Consider the following 21,629-nt stretch of genomic DNA (forward strand, 5'->3'; position numbering starts at 1 on the left):
GTCAGCACTTCCTCTTTCCACAGATGCCCAAAGGCTGTGACGACACATGGGCCCAGAAAATGTATAACACCCTCCTGAAGCAGAATGTTCACTTTGATAAACCCAGGTTATCAAATAGAGCTTTCATCATCCACCACTTTGCAGACAAGGTACTTGACTGTCCTGTAAAACAAAGTTTGGCTCCCCCCGGCACAGAACAGTGTGGAAAATATATAGTTGGGTGGATGACTCATGTTTTCTAGGAAAGTTTGTCTGCAAAGTCCAAATTCAATGCCTTCACCTCAAACGTGTGGGACTAATCAGTCTCTTTCAGATGATGATGGCTGTGACCTTTACTCTTGAAGTCAAAGAACACTGTGTGACCTGGTCTTTTGTGCTTAGGTGGAGTACCAGTGTGAGGGCTTCCTGGAGAAAAACAAGGACACAGTCAACGAGGAGCAGATAAATGTGCTGAAAAACAGCAAGGTGAAATAGTTTAAAATTGTTTACAATATTTCATTTATTACTCCATCTTCTTGGTGGTCAGAGAAAGAATTTCAGTGTCATTTAATTTCAACACCTCTTACTGTTAAAAAGCCAAAAGCAAATAACTCCAAAGTTTTTTTTGTGTGGGGCAAGTCCACAGGCACACAGCCGAGAATTGTTCAGTCATAACTATTGGAGGAAATAAGCTCACCGTTGAATTTTAGATTGAAAACACTGCCCTCTGCTGTACAATGGCAACATTGTATTATGCTACTTTGATGTAAGAAAAATTATCTTTTCAGTTTGACTTGCTGCTGAAACTGTTCGAAGATGATGAGAAGGCAACGAGTTCTACAAACAAACCCACTGGCAACATTGGAAGGGCTGGTCCGAGTCGGAGGGATAACAAGAAGACCGTTGGACTGCAGGTGAGAACATAGATAGCAGGATACATTACATTTGGTTGTGACAGTTGGTCATAGAGTTTTTCACATAGAGAAGAAGAGACCCCCGCACACTATCTACAATTTTTCAGTTAAAACCATTTAAGACATGTCGACTACCCAACTTCATGGAAAACCTTGGGAAGGTGAAATGTTGAACAATTTTATTGGTAGATGAATGAAAACCACCAAATAAGTCAAAACATCATATTGGACATTGAAAATGAATGTTCAGACACATTTTCGCGATGCATGTATTATCATACTTATTTGTTGTCTCGTTTCAGTTTCGACAGTCTCTACAGATGCTGATGGAAACATTAAATGCTACGACTCCTCACTACGTGCGCTGCCTTAAGCCTAACGACCATAAAGCTCCATTCACGTGAGGAGGAGGATTTCACTCTTCTGTTTCGCATCATTATCTGCAACAGGCACAGATGAAAGAGTAGTACAGTCATTTTTGTGACGTGTTTTTGGATGTTATCTTTTATAAAGCTTGGACCCTGTGAGGGCGGTGCAGCAGCTGCGGGCGTGTGGCGTCCTCGAGACAATCCGGATCTCAGCAGCAGGCTTCCCATCTAGGTAGGATATCAAAAACAGCAACTGGTACACGGGGCCACGGGCAGTTTTCACTACCAATTATATGTTTTAAAAATGATCCATCTAACTTGTCTTATTAACATGAATATCGCAGATGGACCTACCAAGAATTCTTCAGTCGTTATCGGGTCCTCATGAAGCAAAAAGATGTTCTGCGTGATAGAAAACAGACATGCAAAAATCTCCTGGAAAAACTTGTTAAGGTATGTATGAATTGTATCAACACACGCCCATAGTGTTAATAACAAGATACATGCGACTTTCACACTAAAATATGACATTACATATGCCACCGTGTCGTGTTCCCAGGAACAGGATAAGTATCAGTTTGGCAAAAACAAGATCTTCTTCAGGGCTGGTCAGGTGGCCTATCTGGAAAAGCTGCGTTCTGACAAGCTGCGTATGGCCTGTGTCAGCATGCAGAAGACAATCCGCTGCTGGTTGGGCCGTAAAAAGTACTTGAGGATGAGGGAATCCGCCATCACCATACAGAGACATGTACGGGGCCACCAGGCACGCTGGTGAGTGGAGACATTAAAACAGGAGCAGAATAAGAATTTGAGTTAATTCTCTCTTAATTCTCTCTTATTTCTTACTGTATTTTTTTTACTGTCAGTTATGTTAAGGGTCTGCGAAGAACCGGAGCAGCTGTTGTCATTCAGAAGAACGTGCGTATGTGGGTGAATAGGAGACGCTACCAGCAGCAGCGCTCCGCAGCCATCACCATCCAGTGCTTCTTGAGGGCCTACATGGCCAGAAAGCAGTATTATAAGGTAATGTCCTCCAATGCCCCGAGAAATTTAGAGGCCTTTAGAAATTAAGTTAAGTTTTAATTCCACACTCATAAGTTCTCTTCACTGGAAGGCTTTGTAGTCTAAATTAGATTTTGCTAACAGGATTTCAGAATGCAATAACAACAGCAGCCTTGACTTTTGGCTTGACCGATGGGTGTTTTGGGGATTGTTTTATTTAGTTTGAAAGATTTTTTTTGTTTGTTGTTGTTGATGGATTTAACAGGTGGCACCAAGAAAATAACAGAAATGTCCCCTCGAACATAAATGTGAAGAGTTCCTTGTTCAAAGGAAGTCCAGATGTGCCAGATGTGGTGTTAACATTTAAGTAGTGGTAGTCTTAGTCGAGAGTTCACAGATTGGGATGGAGCTCCTGCAACTTGGTTGTTGTGTGGTTTTGGAAACATTTAATCAATAGCATCACTAGGCACATTAGCACTAGAAATAATCTGTGTCTTTGTTTTTGCACAGTTGATGTTTGAGCAAAAGGCTGTGGTCATCCAGAAGTGGGTGAAAGGCTGGCTGTCCAGACTGCGCTACAAACGCACCATGGCAGCTATCGTCCTGCTGCAGAGCTGCGTGCGTCGCATGCAGGCCAAGAAGGCATTAAAGAAGCTGAAAGTGGAGGCCCGCTCTGTTGAGCACTTTAAGAAGCTCAACTTTGGCATGGAGAACAAAATTATGCAGTTGCAGCACAAGATAAATGATCAGGTGAGTATTGTGTGAGTATGGATGTCTAGTTCTGTTTCAGTTTAATATTTATTTACGCTGGGAATCTACGATGAGGTAAAAAATGCGGTTGGGGAAGCATTGGATCATTGGGAGTGTCGCATCACATGCACAGCATGTGTTTGTATTTCCCCCTGCAGCAAAAGGAAAACAAAGAGCTCCGTGAGAGGCTGAGTGCTGTCGAGAAGACTCAGACTATGGAGAGAGAGAGACAGAGCAGAGAGACTGAAAGCCTCCGTAGATCAGAACAGGAGGCCAGAGCCAAAGCACAAACTCTTCCCTCACTACTGGAGCAGCTCTCCTTCCTGCAGCATGAGTTAGAAAACACCCGGAGGGAGAAAGACGACCTGGAGGAGCAGACAAAATTCTACAAGGAGCAGACTCAACAGGTTGGCCTGCTACACACTCATCTTAAGTTTATCCAACTGACTTGCAGTGTCACTAGAATTTTCTAAATGGCAGTATTTTCTGGATTGATGATAAATGGGATCAATGACTTAGCAATGGTGGCGATACATAAGTACCTTCGATGACACTGAGTTTAATTCATAATATTTCATACTTTTTTTTCTGCAAGGATGCTGTACGACAAATCTTTGTTCATTTTCTCATTCTAGTCAGTCTATTTTCTTTTGCTGAATTGATTGATTTTTCAAACTTTTTGTATGCAATTTTAGTTTCTGTATAACTTGTAAATAAATCATAAATCACCTATGGTGGCCTATGGAGGACATTGGTAGATTATACTCGGCTGCGTGTAAGTTTCAAAAGTTTATTATGAAATAGATAGGAACTTTACATTTTTTGTATTCTTGCATTTTATGAACTTGTTTTTGAACAATAACGAATTGGAATAGATACTGAGAACATAATTTTGCTTTCTGTCTCAATCAGATGGTTGAAGAGCTGAATATGAAGAACAGCTTGTTGAGCAGTGAGAAAGAGGAAATGAACACACTAATCATTGAACAAGCCCAAAAGCTAACAGGTACTAAGCAGTTCACCATAAACCTTTACAGTTGACCAGTAAATTCAGAATTAATAAATCACAACTGTTTTGTTTCAGAGATTAAAACCAACGTTGAGAACACAAAACAGGTAGAGAAGGACCTAACTGATGAACGCTCCCGCTACCAAGGTCTGCTAAGTGAACACCTGCACCTGGAGGAGCGGCATAGAGACTTGAAAGAAAAGATGGATCTCAGCATTGTGAGGAACTTCATCAATCTTTGTCATTCGAAACCTCTTTATAATATATTTAACTAACAGAGATTTAAAGATGCTGCCACCACCAACAATCACTTAAGTTCAGTAGATGTACAGAGCTTTTTTTACATGGCAACATCAGCTCATTGAGCACATTGAAACTAGTTGGCAATACCAAGAGAGAAAAAGGTTCAAAAAAATGAATCACATGAGAGATTCTTTCTCTAACATGCTTCATTTTGTCCTTCTCGCACATTATCAGAGTTCAAGCAAATCTGGTCACAAGAGGACAGACTCCAACTACAGCAGTAACTCATCCGAGTTTAGTCAGAGCTTAGGTTCTACAGAAGGAGAAGACAGCTCTATTCCAACAGAGGTAATGTGCTATACCACACTATATCATGGTGCATAATCAAAATTGTCTACCTAAAGAAAAACCTAAAGTATTCATGGTGGACAAAAATGTTTTAACAGACCTGAGCAAATTTACTAAGGTGTCAGTTAAAAAGTTGAACCATATCACTGTGAATAGCTACATAAAAGGGTTTGTGGTCGTTAGATTTCCTAATAAGCTGAATTTACATGATATATTAAATATCTGGGTTGTTATTAACAAAGATGTACGCCAACATTTTATTTGTGCCACAAATAAGCGGGTGTAAAATAGAGGGAATTCTAGTTGTGTTTTTGTGCTGATTATTTTACTGTGTAACTACAGGCAACAGGACACTCGTTCCTTGGAAAAGCTGTTGGAAGATATTTTTTTCTTTCTGGCTTTGTCTGTGTTCTAATCCTATTAGTGCATGCACTGTGGGTACGTTGTAGAGAGAGTCATCAGTCAGTTCTTGCTGTGTTATATTAGGATGAGGCCCAGCCCACAGTGGACCTGCCTGTTCTTCTGAAGCTCCAGAGAAGAGTGAACGAACTGGAGCAGGAGAAACAGTCACTATGGCAAAAGCTGGATACGAGGGAAGAAGCCCAACAAGAGAAGGCAAAGGTATGCGCTCAAACACCAGTCACGTTTCCTATTGATCAAACGAATATTTACCAAACAGATCAAATACATTTGTATCAATTAGTTATTACTTCTGTTTCATTGATATTTTTGGTTGTACTGTTGATTTACATCATGGGTATATGTTTCTTAAAAGGAGGTGGAGGAGCAGAAAACTGTTGGCAGAGCAGAACTGGATTTGGAAACACTGAAGGTATGGCCTGGGTACATATTATGGATTTGGATCCAAGCAACATCTGTTCCAATATCCCCAAAAAGGAGCTGTTCATAAAGAGCCACCCTGTTACTGTTCCTGAAAACACTTAACGTATCGTTGTATTGAGATACTCAAAGGTGAATAGACACAAATGTCTTATTGCAGAGGCAAGAGTTTGAGTCTGAGAACAGGAAGCTGAAGCAGGACCTAAATGAGCTGCGAAAGTCTCTGACCAATGAGAGCAGTGAATTGGCGCCTCCTGCACCTGGTACTCTGCCCTACGACGTACTGCTAGAACAACTCACTTCTTCCAATGATGAGCTGGAGATGCGGAAAGAGGAAGTGCTACTCCTTCGATCGCATATGGTCCGCCAAGAAGCTCTTAAACATAAGGTGAGTTTGTAATTTTTTTGTAGGAATGTTTTTGATATTCTGTGATTTGATTTTGACAAAATGTACATCTGACATTAGTTTGAAATGATCAACTCTATTTGTTCTGACCTCCAGGACTCTCCACTGGGAGAAAGTGTGAAGTTGGATCTCCGTGAAATGCCCTCATTTCAAGATGGTGACAGGTAAGACCAATTTGCTCACACGCTTATCTAAAATCTACAGGGTTACTGCAGGCGGACAAATCATTATTATTATTATATACAGCTGGAAAGTACTTAAAACATTAAATTAAATACCAAACCTACTAAATTGGAAGGTTTGACCCCCAGCTCCTCCAGTCCACAAGTTGACGTGTCATTTGGCAAGATACGGAATTCGAAAAGTTGCCCCCTAATGATGCACCATCCATGTGGTTTTACATCATAATATAATATATATAACAAGCACTGTAAGATCGTGCGTGTGATTGGGTGAATGTGACCTGTTTAAAGCACTTTGAGTGACATGGTATGATCATGAAACAAGTATTAAATTGCGTTGTCTGTGGTATTAAGAAGTCTCAAGTTTAACTTGGTGAGCCCTAAAAAAAACGTTGCTCGAGTTTGAATCTAGCAGTAGTGATGTCATCATTTTCTGATGCTCCTCCTCAGACCCCTTGACATCTACACACTGAACGAAGACGGAGAGCTATGGCTGGCTTATGAAGGCTTGAAAGAGACCAACAGGTAATAAAGTTATATTCTGTTGGTGGTTAGTGCATTCAAGCATATTCATGTCATATGGAACCAAGTACTATCTCTCCTCTGTCCATCCTCTAGGTTCCTGGAGGGTCAGATGCAGGAGCAGGAACGTGTTCACAGTGAGAGGTGTGGGAAGCTGCTTCAGGAGGTGGACAAGTTGAAGGTTGAAAAGGAGCAGCAGCAGAAGCTGCTGGCTCAGAGCCTCCTCCTGCCCGAAGATGCCCGAATTGAGGCAAGCCTGCAGCACGAGATCCTACGGCTCACCAATGACAACCTGGTGGGTTCACTCACTGGCTGTCCAGGACTCTTTATCAAAAAATAGCGTATTAAAAAAATAGATGATTTTATGACCACGATGCTATTTACAGATGTTCACACTAATCTAACGTGTTTGAATCATTTTAGGAACTCCGGGACCAGCAAGAAAAACAAGACAAAACCATACGCAAGTTGAAAAAGCAGCTTAAATTTTTCATGAAAAAAGTTGGCGAATTTGAAGGTAACGGCGTGGCTCTGACTGCGTTTGTCAAATATATTTTACAGATGGAATTAGCATCAGTCCTGTCATTACTCATATTGTGTCCTTGTTGTGTTTAGCGAGCACTCAGCAAATGAACAGTGCCTCCACCATGAATGCTCCCATCAGAGCAATTAATATCACTCGTAAGGAGAAAGAGTACAAGGGCATGTTGGAGTACAAGGAGGGTGACGAGAACCGCTTGCTTAAAAATCTGGTTGTAGGTAGGTTTCAGCCTGTTTTGCTCAAGCAAATCGTTTTTGGAACTATTTTACATGTCCTCATGTAATAAGATAAGAGGACACATTATTTGAACGTTTTTTACTTTGAAATCTTCTCAGACCTGAAGCCCCGCGGTGTAGCAGTCAGCTTCCTTCCTGGGCTTCCAGCCTACATCGTCTTCATGTGTGTAAGATACGCAGACCATGTGAATAATGACCGGAGAGTCAGCAATCTGCTCAATTCCACCATCAGCAGCATCAAAGGCGTCATTAAGGTGAAGTATATAACTATGATCAGTGCAAATAAAACATCTCAAGTTAATCTTGAATTCATTTTTTTTAAGACTGATTCTTTTTTCTCTTTAAAGAGAAGAGGAAGCGATTTTGAAGTGGTGTCCTTCTGGTTGGCCAACACATGCCGGTTAATGCACTGTCTGAAGCAGTACAGTGGAGATGAGGTAATGTTAATAATCATGAAAAAAAGTTTTTTATATAGCACTTTTCAAAAAACTGATTTACAAGGTGCTTCACAGAAAATACCTGATATGCAATGACAAATTTAAACAAGTTAATGCAAGACATGATGGATAAAATCTGCGGGATAGAAAAAAGCTTCTTTTTTTTTAAATGCGTTTTTAAAAAAGTTCACTGAGGTAAATTGTCTGATTGACAAAGGGAGGTTTGTCTCCCTCTGTCTCCAGTCTTGCCCTGCCTACTGAGAGCAATAGCTGGTTCGCATAACAAAGATTTAAGATCAGGGCTTTAAGGGATGAGAGGATCTGCTACGTTAGGCAGTGCAAGGCCATTCAGTGATTTAAAAACAAGTAATAAGATTATAAAATCAATTCTGAATACCACGGGTAACCAGTGCAAACATATTTTTGAGTTCTTGTAAGAAGGTGGTTAATTGATTTCTAGGGGAGCCCGGTGAAGAATGAATTGCAGTAGTCTAGATGGCTGGGGACAAAGGGATGAATGAGAATGAGCGCATTATTGAATGGAGTGAGTGATCTGATCTTAGCAATATTTCTGATTTGACCGATAGCTGATTGGGTGTTGAGCTTGAGAGGGTTTTGATGCTAGAGTTCTGTTTACCGCAGGACATGTCCCTCCATTAACCCTGGATGTCTGTACAACCTGTGTGTTCTCTAGGTCTTCATAACGCAAAACACTGCGAAGCAGAACGAGCACTGCTTGTCCAACTTTGAACTGTCCGAGTACCAGCAGGTCTTTAGCGATCTGGCCATTCAAATCTACTGTCAGCTCATCAAATGCATGGAGAACATCATGCAGCCCCTGATAGGTGAATAGACATAATCCTATCTATACTGTAAACAGTGTCAGACCTCTGACCACGAATATGACGTATCAAAATGATCCCCTTCTGCTCATTTCATGTGTAATGTGCAGTGGCGAGCATGCTGGAGCACGAGACAATCCAGGGAGTTCTGGGGTCCAAGCCGACAGGCCTGAGGAAGAGGAGCACAAGTCTCCCAGAGGAGGAGGCGGTGACGGTGGAAGTCCTCCTGCAGCGTCTCGGCCTCCTCCACACCACCATGAGTCAGCATGGGATGGACGCAGAACTCATCAAGCAGGTGGTGAGGCAGCAGTTTTACATCATCTGTGCCGTCACCCTCAACCACCTGCTGCTGCGGAAGGACATGTGCTCCTGGAGTAAAGGCCTGCAGATCAGGTATGACATTAGAGGGGAACGAGAGCATGGACTGGAGATTGTTGTCCAATGTCAACATCAAGCAAGCTCACTCGGGTGATTTCAGTTTGACAAAAACACAGATTTTTCTGACCGGCCAGCTTCGCTGTTCTCCCTCATTTTCTCCCCTGGCTCCAGATACAATGTTTGGCAGTTGGAGGAGTGGCTGACAGAGAGGGAGCTGGCTGACTGCGGTGCCAAGGAGACTCTGGAGCCGCTCGTACAGGCTGCTCAGCTCCTGCAGATCAAGAAGAAGACGGAGGCCGACGCCCAAGCTATCTGCAACATGTGCACTGCCCTCACCACAGCACAGGTCCAGCAATGGCAACGGTTAAGCCTTCTAAATGTGTAGACACCAAAGTTTCCTTGTGTTTGATTATTGTTTGTTTATCTCTGCAGATCATAAAAGTGTTGACCTTGTACACGCCAGTGATTGAATTTGAGGAGCGAGTGTCCACCACTTTCATCGCAATGATTAAGGTGAGTGGCTGGAAAGTTTTTTAGTGTGGGCAAGAATACACTGCTCTTTTATAGGCAGCTTGTTTTACCAAATCTGATATATTTCAGAACATTTTGAAAGACAGAGGGGAGTCCTCCACTTTGATGATGGACGGCAAGAAGATGTTCTCCGTCACCCTCCCCTTCACACCCTCCTCGGTGGCTCTGGAGACTGTCCAGATTCCTCTGAGCCTTAATCTGAGCTTCCTCACCCGCATCTAGACCAGTGACCTCTGACACTTACACCTTGTTCTCTGTGTCCGTTTTGGTCAGAAACACTACTAGGACTGTTGTTCACTAAATGTTCTACCTTTTACTGATGTTTTCAGTATCGCTGATCATTTCAGCACTGCCGCAAAAAAAAAATATTTTGTTTACATGCCTCTATGTATTATGTTTTCAGCACTGTATGGCCAAAGAGTAATAATTGTATGAACAGTGAATATGAAAAACATGTTTTTAAACATTATATCTTGCCACACCTGATGTTTTGTGGTTTCATCTTATATATTCATACGTGTAATTATTTCTATTGATAAAAAATGGGCAAGTTTAAAACATTGAGCAACTTAAAAATGGTTAAATGTTGGAAATGTCTCAACAGTTTCATAGCTATAACTTTTAACCTTATTAGAGGTTATGGATCTTATACAGGTACATATCGCTCAGTGTTTTTCTTACCAAGTGGTGTCCGCAAACCCACAGGGAGCCCCCCAAAAAATGTAGAAATATTCGATTTATTAAGTTCAGTATTTCTCTTTCTTGACCCTCCCACACCCACTGGTGTGTTTTGTGACACCTAGTAATGTAATACGGTATGAAATTGTATTTAACTCGAGATGCATTTCCATGTAACACATACAAGCAAGAAGTGCATTCTGCCTAATCCTCAAGCAGAGCTTCAGAGTTTGGCTTGGACTTTGTACCTGGACCTGGACATGTACAATTAGAATTGGTAATGTTTGAATCCATTTGGAAATGTACCTCTATGGAACTGGACTGGAACTTACTCTTGCCCTTCCAGTCCATGTAAGATGGACCTTAAATAGGCTACATTCTTACAGAACATTTGATCTTTTATTCTTTCATGTTAACCTTTCCTCTGTAGTTTGAAATGCTTCACATATGAAAAAGCATTAATGACCACCCTCTAGAATCAGCTTCACAGCTGTGCACACCTGACACAGTATGTCAAGTAAATGTAAATGCTCTATAAAAATGAAAATTATTATTATTATTATTATTAATAATAATGTTTCCCTTTAAAAGTCCCTCTCTTAAACTTTTCAACTACAGATAACGTGGGTCAAGGTGGTGAAATATTATTTACTATTTCAAACAAAAACATTTTCATCTTCACTACTTGTGGTAAAGCCGAGGCTGATGTGTGCTCACCATGGTGCTCACACACTGAACTGGCGGAGGTCAGACGCATCCGGTTCCTTTTGTTGTTAAAATCCTTGATCGAACGAGCGCACCCACTCCGTCAAGCCGCTGTCACAAGACAGGAGGGCGGAGTCACACAGGCACCGTCAGCAGCAGGTGAGCGGCGACACGTCCAGGAAGAGACGAGAAGAGTGAGTGATGGAGCTTTCAGAATAAAAGCACTGTCACTGAACGGATGAATCCTTTACGGTTCTGTTTCACAACCTTTTGACCTGTGACCCTTTAATAAGGAAAGATATAAGCAGGTGAATTATTGTAGAGTCTAATGGCCTGTGGCAGCAAAAATACCTAACTGATCAGTGTAAATTATGGCAACAAGAAATGATGACCCGTATCCCAATACAGGTAATGCTTCAGAGAGAAGTTAAGCATGTCAGACCAGGATGCATCTGTAATGTAATAGTAAATATAAAGTATCAGAAATATATCATAAATATATGAATACATGGCGTATTTAGAAAAATATATATTTTAGGCAAACACAACATTTAACTATAAGGAGTATGGTATATAGTAAAAGATACTTCCCAGAAAAAGATTTTGATTGAAATCACCGAGTGTTATTTTGAAAATTAAATCCGGAAAAAGTGATGTCACGTTGTGTAACTTGATTCCGGTCGGACTGGAGGATCGTCGCCAACCCAAAGAGTACAGGGATACGACAGGTGATTAGAGACGAGGGAAGTTACAGTAGCCTAACAATTATCATAATAATGCACCAACATGGCTCTGTTGGAACTGTACACCGAGGTAAGAGAAAAGCTCCCTGACATTATCTGTAGAAATATTGTCTCAGTACAGTATCAGTCTGTACTTTTTGAGACATATGGAAACTTTGTTGGTGCTCAGACAAGTTGCATGGATGTGAAAGGAAGTTGTGTCGAAGGGAATTTATAAATAAATGCCCAACTATTTGTTTTTATTAAACTTTTTATATGTTAATCTTTACCATTTAATAGCAGATTAGGATACAAACCATTATATTTTAGAAAATAATAATAATAATAATAATAATAATAATAATACGTAGCCTAAGCAGTTTCTTACATTTATAGTGATAAATATTATTTTGTTTTTTTCGAACTCATTTCTTTAAAAAGCTTTGGTTATTTGTCAACCTGGTACCATTGAACTCTTCTCCCTCAGTACAACAGAGTGTGGATTCCAGATGCAGAACATGTGTGGAAATCAGCCGAGATAGTGAGAGATTTTCACTCTGGAGACACTGTTCTTGAACTGCGTCTCGAGGACGGCACAGTGAGTAGAAGTGGCTCATAAAGCAAGCACATGCAGTGAGTGGGTTTTATGATAGAACAGTTGACCTGACCTCTTTTTACATAACCTGTCCTGTGTCAGGAGCACCACCATCCCCTTGACCCGTCAAACACACGACTCCCGCCCCTTCGCAACCCAGACATCCTGGTCGGGGAGAACGACCTCACCGCCCTCAGTTACCTCCACGAACCTGCCGTCCTGCACAATCTCAAAGTACGATTTGTGGAGTCCAAGATCATCTACACCTACTGTGGTACAGTCACAAGAACCCTTTTTTTTACTGCTAAAACATATCCAGACACTGAGGTGTCGTGTGTCAGCAGCTTGTGCTCAATGCTTTTGGCTCGACCTGTTTTGTTTCCTCATTTTCAGGTATTATACTGGTGGCTGTAAATCCCTACAAACAGCTCCCTCTCTACGGAGATGCAATCATTCACGCCTACTCAGGCCAGAACATGGGCGACATGGACCCTCATATATTTGCAGTGGCAGAAGAGGCTTACAAACAGATGGCCAGGTGAATAAATACAAAATTGGCAAGTCCCATAAAGTAGAACATATTCTGTACTTGAAACATTGTCTTACACTTTTTTTTCGTTTCTCAGAAACCACAAGAACCAGTCGATTATCGTCAGTGGTGAATCTGGAGCCGGTAAAACCGTGTCTGCTCGATATGCTATGAGGTACTTTGCTGTCGTGAGCAAGTCTGGCAGCAAGACTCGAGTCGAAGACAAAGTCCTGGCATCAAATCCAGTGACAGAGGTATGATTTCATCAACTTCCATCAACTGTTATTTCCACTGAACTGGAGACGTTTCCACACTGCAACAACTTTAAACCAACAGGCTTTCATGTTTCCCATTCCGTTAAGATAAATGATATCTTTTTCAGGCAATGGGCAATGCAAAGACCACCAGGAATGACAACAGCAGTCGATTTGGGAAATACACAGAGATCAGCTTTGACAGGAGGTATCGGATCATTGGAGCAAACATGAGGACGTACCTCCTAGAGAAATCCAGAGTCGTCTTTCAGGTACGAGATGAGGTTGTAAGGAGATTTATTTTGTATATATATTGGTTCCTGATTGATAATTTTCAGTTTTATTTAGGCTGACAACGAGCGGAATTATCACATATTTTACCAGATGTGTTCCTGTGCTCAGCTGCGCGAGTTCAAGAACCTAAGACTGTGTGAGTGTCGGTATTTAGTGTTTATACTGCATGTGTTTACTTTTTTATTGCTGTGGTGTTTAATCTGAGTCCTACAGTTGGTAGGCATTTATTGTGGGATTATTTTATTGTTAATCAGCTGTTTAACAATACATCGCTGTCACCCGCAGTGAGCGCAGATAAATTCCGCTACACCTGCACGGGTGGTGACGTCACTATTGAAGGTGTAGATGACAAGAAAGACCTGGAAGAGACTCGACGGACCTTTTCAATGCTGGGTAAGAACAGGACCAGCTGTCAGGCTGTAGTTGCCTTGAATGTGACTTTTATATTAGCTGTTTTTTCCTTGTTCGGCTTCCGCAGGGTTGAAGGAAGACTTTCAGTCGGATGTCTTCAAAGTGTTGGCAGCCATATTGCATTTGGGCAACGTGGAGATCAGAGACTCAGGGAAGGACAAATCATCAGTTAGTGTGAGTCATCAGTTACTTTTTCGTTAGGTCAGAACTTCAATCATTAACCAGCTCGAATACAAAACTTCCTTGCTGTGTCTTCCAGCCCAGTGATCCACATGTGGCCGTCGTCTGTGAGTTGCTGGGTGTGAGTGCAGAGGCCCTGGTGCGTTGGCTGTGCCATCGGAGGATCGTTCTGGTGGCTGAGACAGTGGTGAAGCCAGTGCCCAGGGAGCGGGCAGTAAATGCCAGAGATGCTCTTGCCAAGCATATCTATGCACATCTTTTTGACTGTATTATTAACAGAATCAATACAGCACTGCAGGTCCCAGGAAAGCCACATGCTTTTATAGGTGTTCTGGACATTTATGGGTAAAGCAGACACAACACTTTATATATATTTATAAATTCAAGTCTTTTTTCTGCTGTTTTTGACGCAACCTCAATGCCATTTTTCTGTCCTCAGCTTTGAAACATTTGACATCAACAGTTTTGAACAGTTTTGTATCAACTATGCAAATGAGAAGCTTCAACAGCAGTTTAACTTGGTATGCGACGGCACCAACCAAAAATCACTGCAAATAAAAACCCCAGTGCACAACCTTTTTATCAACTCAGACCATTCTACTGCTGTGTCTCTCATTTTCAGCATGTGTTCAAGCTGGAGCAAGAGGAGTACATGAAAGAGGACATCCCGTGGACGCTGATAGATTTCTATGACAACCAGCCGGTCATTGACCTGATCGAAACAAAGATGGGGATCCTCGACTTGCTTAATGAAGAATGTCTGGTTAGAGTGAATGGACATGATTTGGGTTAAATTTTTTCGTATTTTCATTTCTCCTTGATTGCATTTAAATCATCTCTGTCACTTCACAGTTTCCTCAGGGCACTGACCAATCCTGGCTGCAAAAGTTGTACACCTACCTTGACACCAATCCTCTGTTTGAGAAGCCCAGGTTGTCGAACGAGGCTTTTGTAATACAACACTTTGCAGATAAGGTAAAATCTGATGACCCTTTAAGACTCATTACTTACATAAGGGAGCACAAAAATGGCCCCTACTGTTTTTTTCAAACTTTGTATTTCTCTGAACAGGTGGAGTATCAATGCCGAGATTTTCTTGAAAAGAACAGAGACACTCTCTATGAAGAACTGCAGGACATTATGAAAGACAGTGAGGTAATCAAAGCTCATGTCTCACTTCGATTTATTAGAATTTATTTAAGGATAGCCCCTGGAGATGCAGCATCTCATTTTCAAGGGGGTCCTAAAGATAGATCCACGACTTTTGTCACAAAAACAAAAGTTTCTGTCTTATAAATAATGATCCATGTAGCATTGTTTTTTATTTTGACTCTTTTTTGACAACTTTTTCCTGTTTGCATTTGTTATCAGTTTCCTTTTCTCGCCAATTTTTTCCGAGAGGAGGAGCAAAGCACTGGGACCAGTAAAGGTGTCAAAGTGAGACCTGCCAGGCCTCGGGTGAAAGCAGCTAATAAACAGCTGAGAGCGTCTGTGGGAGATAAGGTGAAAATGTTTACTCTGTCACTGCTCACTGGAGATTACTCAAGCTCTAATCCTGTATTTGCCGGTGCGGGTGAATCAAATTGACTTTGGATTTTGCATTTGTTCTTTCTCATGAACGTAATGGTTAAATGCAGTTTTCCAGCTCCCTCTCGTTACTGATGGAAACACTGAACGCTACCACTCCGCACTATGTGCGCTGCATTAAGCCAAATGAAGAAAAACTCCCATTTGAGTGAGTACTAATGAAACTATGGTTGACGTGGTCGTCTCTGTTTCACTGAATCATGTACTGTATCATTTGCATGTGTTTGTATTTTGGGGTTAATGGTTAGTGTTTGCTTGTTTTTTAAGGTATGACTCCAGGAGGGTTGTGCAGCAGCTGCGAGCCTGTGGCGTCCTTGAAACGATCCGTGTCAGTGCACAGAGCTATCCGTCCAGGTGACCTCCTGCTATGTGATTCAATATGAGCCAAATTACGATCTTCACATATCTTTATGGTTGTGTCTTACTGGTCAACATACTATTTCCTTGCAGATGGACATATATTGAGTTTTACAGCCGATACAGTATCCTAATGTCGCACCAGGAAGCGGACCTCAGTGACAAGAAGCAGACCTGCAAAAATGTGCTGCAGAGATTGATTCAGGTTACCTCACTCTTTAAAGTCTGCCTCTAAATACGCAGTTGTCATGCATTATTGCACATTATTGACCTCACAGTTGACCTCATGTCTTGACCTCCAGGACCCCAACCAGTACAAGTTTGGTCGGACAAAGATCTTCTTTCGCGCTGGTCAAGTAGCTTATCTAGAGAAGCTGCGTCTGGATCGACTTCGAGGTGCGAGCGTGACCATCCAGAAGCATGTCCGCGGGTGGAGTCAGAGAAGGAAGTACCTGCGTATGAGAGAGGCAGCCATTGTCCTCCAACAGTACATCCGCGGAAAAAGAACAATTCAGTGAGAAGCTTTCAGTTGCAATGTGGTTGTCCTGCATCACCTCTTGTATCAACTGGGATTTTGATATTTAAACCTACCTGTTTTCTTTTGAAACCTCCAGTAAAATGGTGAGTGCTGCCACACTGAAGCGGGGTTGGGCAACAGTGGTGATCCAGAGACACTGGAGAGGTTACCGCACGAGACAGATCTACCAGCTAGTCCGTCTGGCCTCTGTCACCATCCAGGCCTTCACACGAGGTTGGATGGCCCGTAAACGCTACAAGAAGGTCAGTGACGGTGCAGTAATGAATCGTTTGAATCATTTAGTAGTGTGATGAAAATACAGACGTCACATGAGATTTATGCCCTGCCATCTCTCCGTTTCCTGTCAGATGGTGGAAGAGCAGAAGGCCCTGATTCTGCAGAAGTATGCCCGAGCATGGCTGGCTCGACGGCGATTTCAAACCATGCGCCGACTTGTGCTTAACGTTCAGCTTTCATTCCGAGTGCAGAAGCTCCGAAAGAGGATTGAAGAGCAGGTAAATGTGTTTCCAAACTTATTTTAGCTGTGTTTATTTTATGTAGAGGACCTATGTGCATATCTGTACCCCTACAGAATAAAGAGAACTGTGGGCTGGTAGAAAGACTGACCAGCTTGGCCAGCACCCATTCTCACACTGTGGACAGACTCCAGGGTGTGGAGGCACAGCTGGAAAAATCAACCAGGCAGAGGGCATCTTTGGAGGCCAGAGAGAGGACAGTGAAAGAAGGAGCTACTCTGGTCAGTCTGGAAGTTAATCCAAAAATATTTATTCAGTTGTTTGTGTCTTTTGATTTGTTTTGTTTTTGTTTGCTGATGAAGCAGACTGTACAATATCGCATTTTAATTCTCGCTCTAGACGATTGCACAGCTTCAAAAGGAGATAGATGCCCTAACCCTTGAAAAGCAGGACTTGGAGAAAGAGTTCGAAGCTTCCACTAAAGAAGCCAAAGGTAACGGCAGTGAAGATGCCTAGGTTTGCTACTCGTTGTAAGATACTGCTTGTAATAACCTTTGTGACCTGTTTTACACTCTTGCAGAGAGCTTTGATGTAATCAAGAGGCATCTTCTTCACGAGAAAGAAAATGAAGCAAGGCTAAGAAAGTAAGTAATAAAATGTGCAGTCTACCTCCTTTATAGCATCGAGGAAGGTTTTTTTTTGGCTTGTTCAGTTATTCAGCTTGTTGACGAAAGGAATTCTTGGCAGAATTGCAGAGAACAACACTGAGATCCAGAGACACGACCATGAGAAGGAGGTGGAGGCTCTGAAAGAGGAGATCAAGAGAATGAAGGAGGAGAGAGTCGGTCTGCACAGAAAGATAGAGGAGGAGGGCCAGGTCACATCTGACCTGCAGGAACAGGTCGTCCAGCTCACCAAGCACGTCAAGGCCATTCCTGAGCTACGCAGAGATCTGAACAACCTGCAAAATCAGAGAACTAACATGGACCGAAAGATGAAGCAACAGTCGGAACAAGCAAGAGGTACAGACAGAAGCTTATCTAGAAATATGATTAGACCTCATGTTAGTGCACAAATGAAAATTGTAATTTGCTCATAACAGCTGAATGTTTCTGTGCAGCCAAGATGAACGAGATTACAAGACAACTTCTTGGTGGCGTTGTTGAAGAGGAGGTTCTTTTAGGGTATTGTTTTTTTATGTTTTACCATTCTCTCATGCAGTCTTTTAGACGTTTTATCTCACTCACTGTTTCTCTGAAGGCTGACTCCAAATGACTCTGAGGCCATTTATGAAGTTGAAGATTTGCTGGCAGCATTTGAAGGCCTGCAGAAAGCTACCAGGTATACATTTTTGCTGTCAACCAAGTATCAGCTGTACTAAATCACAAACTTGCAACACTCTTTAACATGGCTCCACCTTTGATGGCAGAATATTGGAAAACCACCAGAGGGAGCAGAAGGAAAGCTATGAGACCCAGCTTGAGGGTATGCAATTGAAAGTGGACCACCTTCAAAACGAGAACAGCAAGCTGCAAAACCTTTTCCAGGAGAAGAGTAATATCAATGAGAATATTCGCCAAGAAGTATCCAGACTCAGCAGCGAGAACTCAGTGAGTTTTTTGACTGATCCCATGTTTAAGTTTCGTGAGAGAGATGCGGTCCAGTATGTACAGTGAATGTGTTTTTGCTCTTTTCGATGTGATCCACAGGTTATACCAGAGCTGACACTGCAGGTTTCAGAGCTGCAGAGACAAAAACATGAATTGGAAGTCCATGTAGAGGAGCAGAGCACAGAGTTAACAGGTAGATCTGAGTATCTTTGGTCCGATAATATTGAGATGTTGTTTCAGTATTTTACTTACTTTCTTTTGTTTATCTTTTATTCCATGCCATCTGGAAGAAAAAACCGAGGAGATCACCAACATTCTTCAAAAGAAGATTAAAGAAGAGAGCTCACAACGCAGGTAATATATTCAGCTTGGAGTTTGTTTCTTGAGTAAAATGGGACGCTCATTTCTGAGTCTGCCTGATTTTTTTGCGGCTTTGCAGGCACTTTGAGGAGAAAGCTGAGGCGCTGGAGGAAGTGAAGCGGGAGCTTCAAGGTCGTGTAGAGGACCTGGAAGAGGAGAATGATCATTCAAAGAGACAGCAGCTGATGGAGACCGAAGCCAAGAGCAAACTGAGACAGGAGACTTCAAGGTTAACTGCTGAGAACATGGTATTTGTACATGCAAATATTTCACTCCCATAGTAAAAGCGTATGAATGCATGTCTTGTCTTCAAGTAAGTCGCTCACAAACTTTGCTTTTCTTCCAGGACTTTGAAGAGCAGCTGGACCAGAAAGACAGATTAATAAAGAAACTCCAGAATCAAATACATAGCCTTGTGTCCTCACAGAAAGGTAACGTCGGAGCTTGTAGCTGTGATTTGTCAAATAAATCTAACTCTAACATGTTAATCACGTCATTGTTTCTCACACAGCCAAGGAAATGTCCGCGGCCGTTATTCCTAAAGATTACCTCGGCATGTTGGAGTTCAAGAGAGAGGATGAACCCATGCTCATCCAAAACATCATCCTTGGTATCGTTCCCCTGTTTCTATAAGATGGCTGCATTAATGTTGTACTTGCATTGGCTGGATCCTCTGAGAGATTGAGCAGAAATAAACAGACAGATGTATCAACAATAACAGGATTCATCATAATTTAATGCAAATTCTTTCTCAAGCTGGTCACAATCTTCCCACAGAGCTGAAGCCCAAGGGTGTGGTGGTCAACATGATCCCGGGTCTGCCGGCTTACATCCTCTTCATGTGTGTCCGCTACGCTGACTATCTGAACGATGAAGCCAAACTCAAGTCTCTCATGAATGCAACCATCTGTGCTGTCAAAAAGGTCATCATGGTGAGGTCAATTAGAAATCTGTTAGCGTTTATCTTCACTGTAGATCTGCTAAATGAAGAGTGTATATATTTTTTTTTAAAACAGGAAGCTATTTTTCATGACCATCGCTAAGATAATGTTGTAATTCGGCAGCAATTTTGTTTTTTCTTGTAATTTTATTTTCAGATATTGTTGATCTAAGGAAGGAAGGAAGGTCAATGTTATAATTTGCATAAATAAAATATAATGCTACATCCCCAAAGAATTCAAAAAAATATGTAATTGAGACAAAACACAGCTGACAATTTTGTGTTTCAGAGTCACCACAAAGACTTTGAGTTACTGTCCTTCTGGCTCTCGAACATGTATCTGCTGCTCAACTGTCTGAAGCAGTACAGCGGGGAGGAGGTAGATGTGGATTCACTATGTTCAACCTGCTCACACTGGCTTTTGTCTGTCATTAACATATTTTAAACCTTATTTTGTTTTTCCCTTCTGTTCTATGAAGGAGTTCATGAAACACAATACTCCCGAGCAGAAAAGGAACTGCTTGCAGAATTTTGATTTGTCAGAACACAGACAAATTCTCAGCGACCTGGCCATCCACATCTACCATCAGCTTATCACGGTCATGGAAAAGACCCTGACTCCTGCAATTGGTATTTCCCACATTTCCATTATTGTCACTTATTGTCACATGCAGATTATAACAGTAGTTAACCCTGATAAGTGCCCTAAAAGGCTTCTTTGCTGTCTTGACCTACAGTGCCCGGTATGCTGGAGCACGAGAGTCTACAGGGGATTTCTAGCATGAAGCCGACAGGCTTCAGGAAGCGTTCCAACAGTATCTACGAGGACTTGGAGACCCACACCATCTCCTCCATCATTCAGCAGCTCAGTGTCTTCCACTCCACCATGAACCAGCATGGCATGGAGCTGGGCCTCATCATACAGGTCGTCAAACAACTGTTTTTCCAAGTGGGCGCAACCACCCTCAACAATATCATGCTCCGCAAGGATATGTGTTCCTGCAGGAAGGGAATGCAAATCAGGTCTGTGTTTGCTTTTGTGATATTTGAATGAAAGACAAAAAAAAGAAAAGTTCAGTTTCACAATGTCTCTGTTCCTTTAGGTGTAACATCAGTTACCTGGAGGAGTGGCTGAAGGAGAAGGAGCTTCAAAGCTTCAGTGTTATAGATACTCTGAGGCCGTTGTCTCAGGCTGCTTGGCTGCTGCAGGTCAACAAGTCCACGGATGAGGACGCCAAGGAGATCACTGACAAATGCACTGAGCTCAACTCTGTTCAGGTACTTTATTCAGTGGCCTGTTCTACATTTGATCTTGAAAACTTTGGCATTACAGCAGAATAAAACAAAACTCAATTTGCGTTTGTAGATTGTCAAGATTTTGAATTCATACACGCCCATTGATGATTTTGAGAAAAGGGTGACGTCATCATTCGTCCGCAAAGTTCAGGTGAGCTCTTTTTTTTCTTCCGGTTTTAATGCAATGAATGAATGCTCTTACTTGCACTCCACTAAACACGCCCTGCTTTCATTTGCAGTCATTACTACAAGATCGTGACGGGTCCACACAGCTGATGCTGGACACAGATTATCGTTTCCAGGTCACGTTTCCTTTCTGTCCGTCCTCGCAGGCTCTGGAGCTGCTGCAGGTCCCAAACAGTCTCCATCTGGGCTTTCTGACCAGGATCTGACACAACCAGCCTATGACCTTTCCCTCCACAAGACTGATTCATAGTCCTGTGCCCAATGGCTGTATGTAAATGTATAAATAAATATGTAAACACCTTTAATAAACAATGTTCACCACATATTTAAGATTCCCTTGCTGGTATTTAAGGAAGAAAGTCTGAGGTTTTGTCTCTGGATAGATTTTCCCAGTTTATTCTTTC

The 21,629-nt window shown here is 42.0% G+C and overlaps 2 protein-coding genes across 4 annotated transcripts in view; both read left to right on the forward strand.

Annotated features, from left to right (window-relative positions):
• Positions 1 to 10,009, forward strand: part of LOC118315235 (unconventional myosin-Va) — a 14,598-nt gene extending 4,589 nt beyond the window's left edge. Inside the window, exons 13-40 of one of the 2 annotated variants that reach the window (XM_035642357.2) lie at positions 24 to 149; positions 382 to 465; positions 768 to 893; positions 1,196 to 1,293; positions 1,407 to 1,493; positions 1,606 to 1,714; positions 1,821 to 2,032; positions 2,128 to 2,284; positions 2,774 to 3,013; positions 3,172 to 3,420; positions 3,926 to 4,019; positions 4,098 to 4,240; positions 4,500 to 4,613; positions 5,100 to 5,234; positions 5,389 to 5,445; positions 5,614 to 5,841; positions 5,956 to 6,023; positions 6,492 to 6,566; positions 6,660 to 6,858; positions 6,987 to 7,080; positions 7,179 to 7,322; positions 7,440 to 7,594; positions 7,688 to 7,777; positions 8,472 to 8,622; positions 8,730 to 9,012; positions 9,169 to 9,343; positions 9,430 to 9,510; positions 9,598 to 10,009. In XM_035642357.2, coding sequence (XP_035498250.1) covers positions 24 to 149; positions 382 to 465; positions 768 to 893; positions 1,196 to 1,293; positions 1,407 to 1,493; positions 1,606 to 1,714; positions 1,821 to 2,032; positions 2,128 to 2,284; positions 2,774 to 3,013; positions 3,172 to 3,420; positions 3,926 to 4,019; positions 4,098 to 4,240; positions 4,500 to 4,613; positions 5,100 to 5,234; positions 5,389 to 5,445; positions 5,614 to 5,841; positions 5,956 to 6,023; positions 6,492 to 6,566; positions 6,660 to 6,858; positions 6,987 to 7,080; positions 7,179 to 7,322; positions 7,440 to 7,594; positions 7,688 to 7,777; positions 8,472 to 8,622; positions 8,730 to 9,012; positions 9,169 to 9,343; positions 9,430 to 9,510; positions 9,598 to 9,750 — 3,927 coding nt within the window. In that variant the 3' untranslated portion in view covers positions 9,751 to 10,009. Of the gene's footprint in view, positions 1 to 23; positions 150 to 381; positions 466 to 767; positions 894 to 1,195; positions 1,294 to 1,406; positions 1,494 to 1,605; positions 1,715 to 1,820; positions 2,033 to 2,127; positions 2,285 to 2,773; positions 3,014 to 3,171; positions 3,421 to 3,925; positions 4,020 to 4,097; positions 4,241 to 4,499; positions 4,614 to 5,099; positions 5,235 to 5,388; positions 5,446 to 5,613; positions 5,842 to 5,955; positions 6,024 to 6,491; positions 6,567 to 6,659; positions 6,859 to 6,986; positions 7,081 to 7,178; positions 7,323 to 7,439; positions 7,778 to 8,471; positions 8,623 to 8,729; positions 9,013 to 9,168; positions 9,344 to 9,429; positions 9,511 to 9,597 lie in introns of both variants that reach the window. The other variant, XM_047333263.1, reaches the window with a different exon arrangement.
• Positions 10,010 to 11,590: 1,581 nt separating this feature from the next.
• myo5c (myosin VC) lies at positions 11,591 to 21,550 on the forward strand. 2 transcript variants are annotated; one of them, XM_035642358.2, is made up of 40 exons: positions 11,591 to 11,724; positions 12,121 to 12,231; positions 12,331 to 12,502; positions 12,622 to 12,766; positions 12,855 to 13,011; positions 13,140 to 13,283; positions 13,360 to 13,441; positions 13,591 to 13,698; positions 13,784 to 13,890; positions 13,976 to 14,241; positions 14,336 to 14,417; positions 14,519 to 14,659; positions 14,749 to 14,871; positions 14,968 to 15,051; positions 15,268 to 15,399; positions 15,534 to 15,631; positions 15,751 to 15,837; positions 15,934 to 16,045; positions 16,143 to 16,354; positions 16,455 to 16,620; positions 16,726 to 16,872; positions 16,950 to 17,114; positions 17,233 to 17,326; positions 17,414 to 17,477; positions 17,581 to 17,855; positions 17,954 to 18,017; positions 18,094 to 18,174; positions 18,263 to 18,443; positions 18,543 to 18,636; positions 18,734 to 18,797; positions 18,883 to 19,051; positions 19,150 to 19,234; positions 19,315 to 19,413; positions 19,581 to 19,735; positions 20,033 to 20,122; positions 20,223 to 20,373; positions 20,481 to 20,766; positions 20,847 to 21,021; positions 21,110 to 21,190; positions 21,279 to 21,550. In XM_035642358.2, the coding sequence occupies exons 1-40, from the start codon at positions 11,698 to 11,700 to the stop codon at positions 21,429 to 21,431; spliced, it is 5,229 nt and encodes a 1,742-aa protein (XP_035498251.2). In that variant the 5' UTR covers positions 11,591 to 11,697; the 3' UTR covers positions 21,432 to 21,550. The 2 variants fall into 2 exon arrangements, with proteins under 2 accessions (XP_035498251.2, XP_035498252.2); XM_035642359.2 differs by lacking the exons at positions 11,591 to 11,724; positions 12,121 to 12,231 and having other exon boundaries at positions 12,331 to 12,462.
• The last annotated feature ends 79 nt before the right edge of the window (positions 21,551 to 21,629 follow it).

The sequence above is a fragment of the Scophthalmus maximus genome, chromosome 7 (genome assembly GCF_022379125.1).
Source record: "Scophthalmus maximus strain ysfricsl-2021 chromosome 7, ASM2237912v1, whole genome shotgun sequence".
Lineage (NCBI taxonomy): Eukaryota > Metazoa > Chordata > Actinopteri > Pleuronectiformes > Scophthalmidae > Scophthalmus > Scophthalmus maximus.

Coding starts and splice junctions, on each gene's coding strand:
- myo5c (XM_035642358.2), top strand. CDS start 11,698: ATGGCTCTGTTGGAACTGTACACCGAG. Junction 14,242..14,335: donor GGTGTTCTGGACATTTATGG/GTAAAGCAGACA, acceptor TTCTGTCCTCAG/CTTTGAAACATTTGACATCA. Junction 18,444..18,542: donor GACTCAGCAGCGAGAACTCA/GTGAGTTTTTTG, acceptor TGTGATCCACAG/GTTATACCAGAGCTGACACT.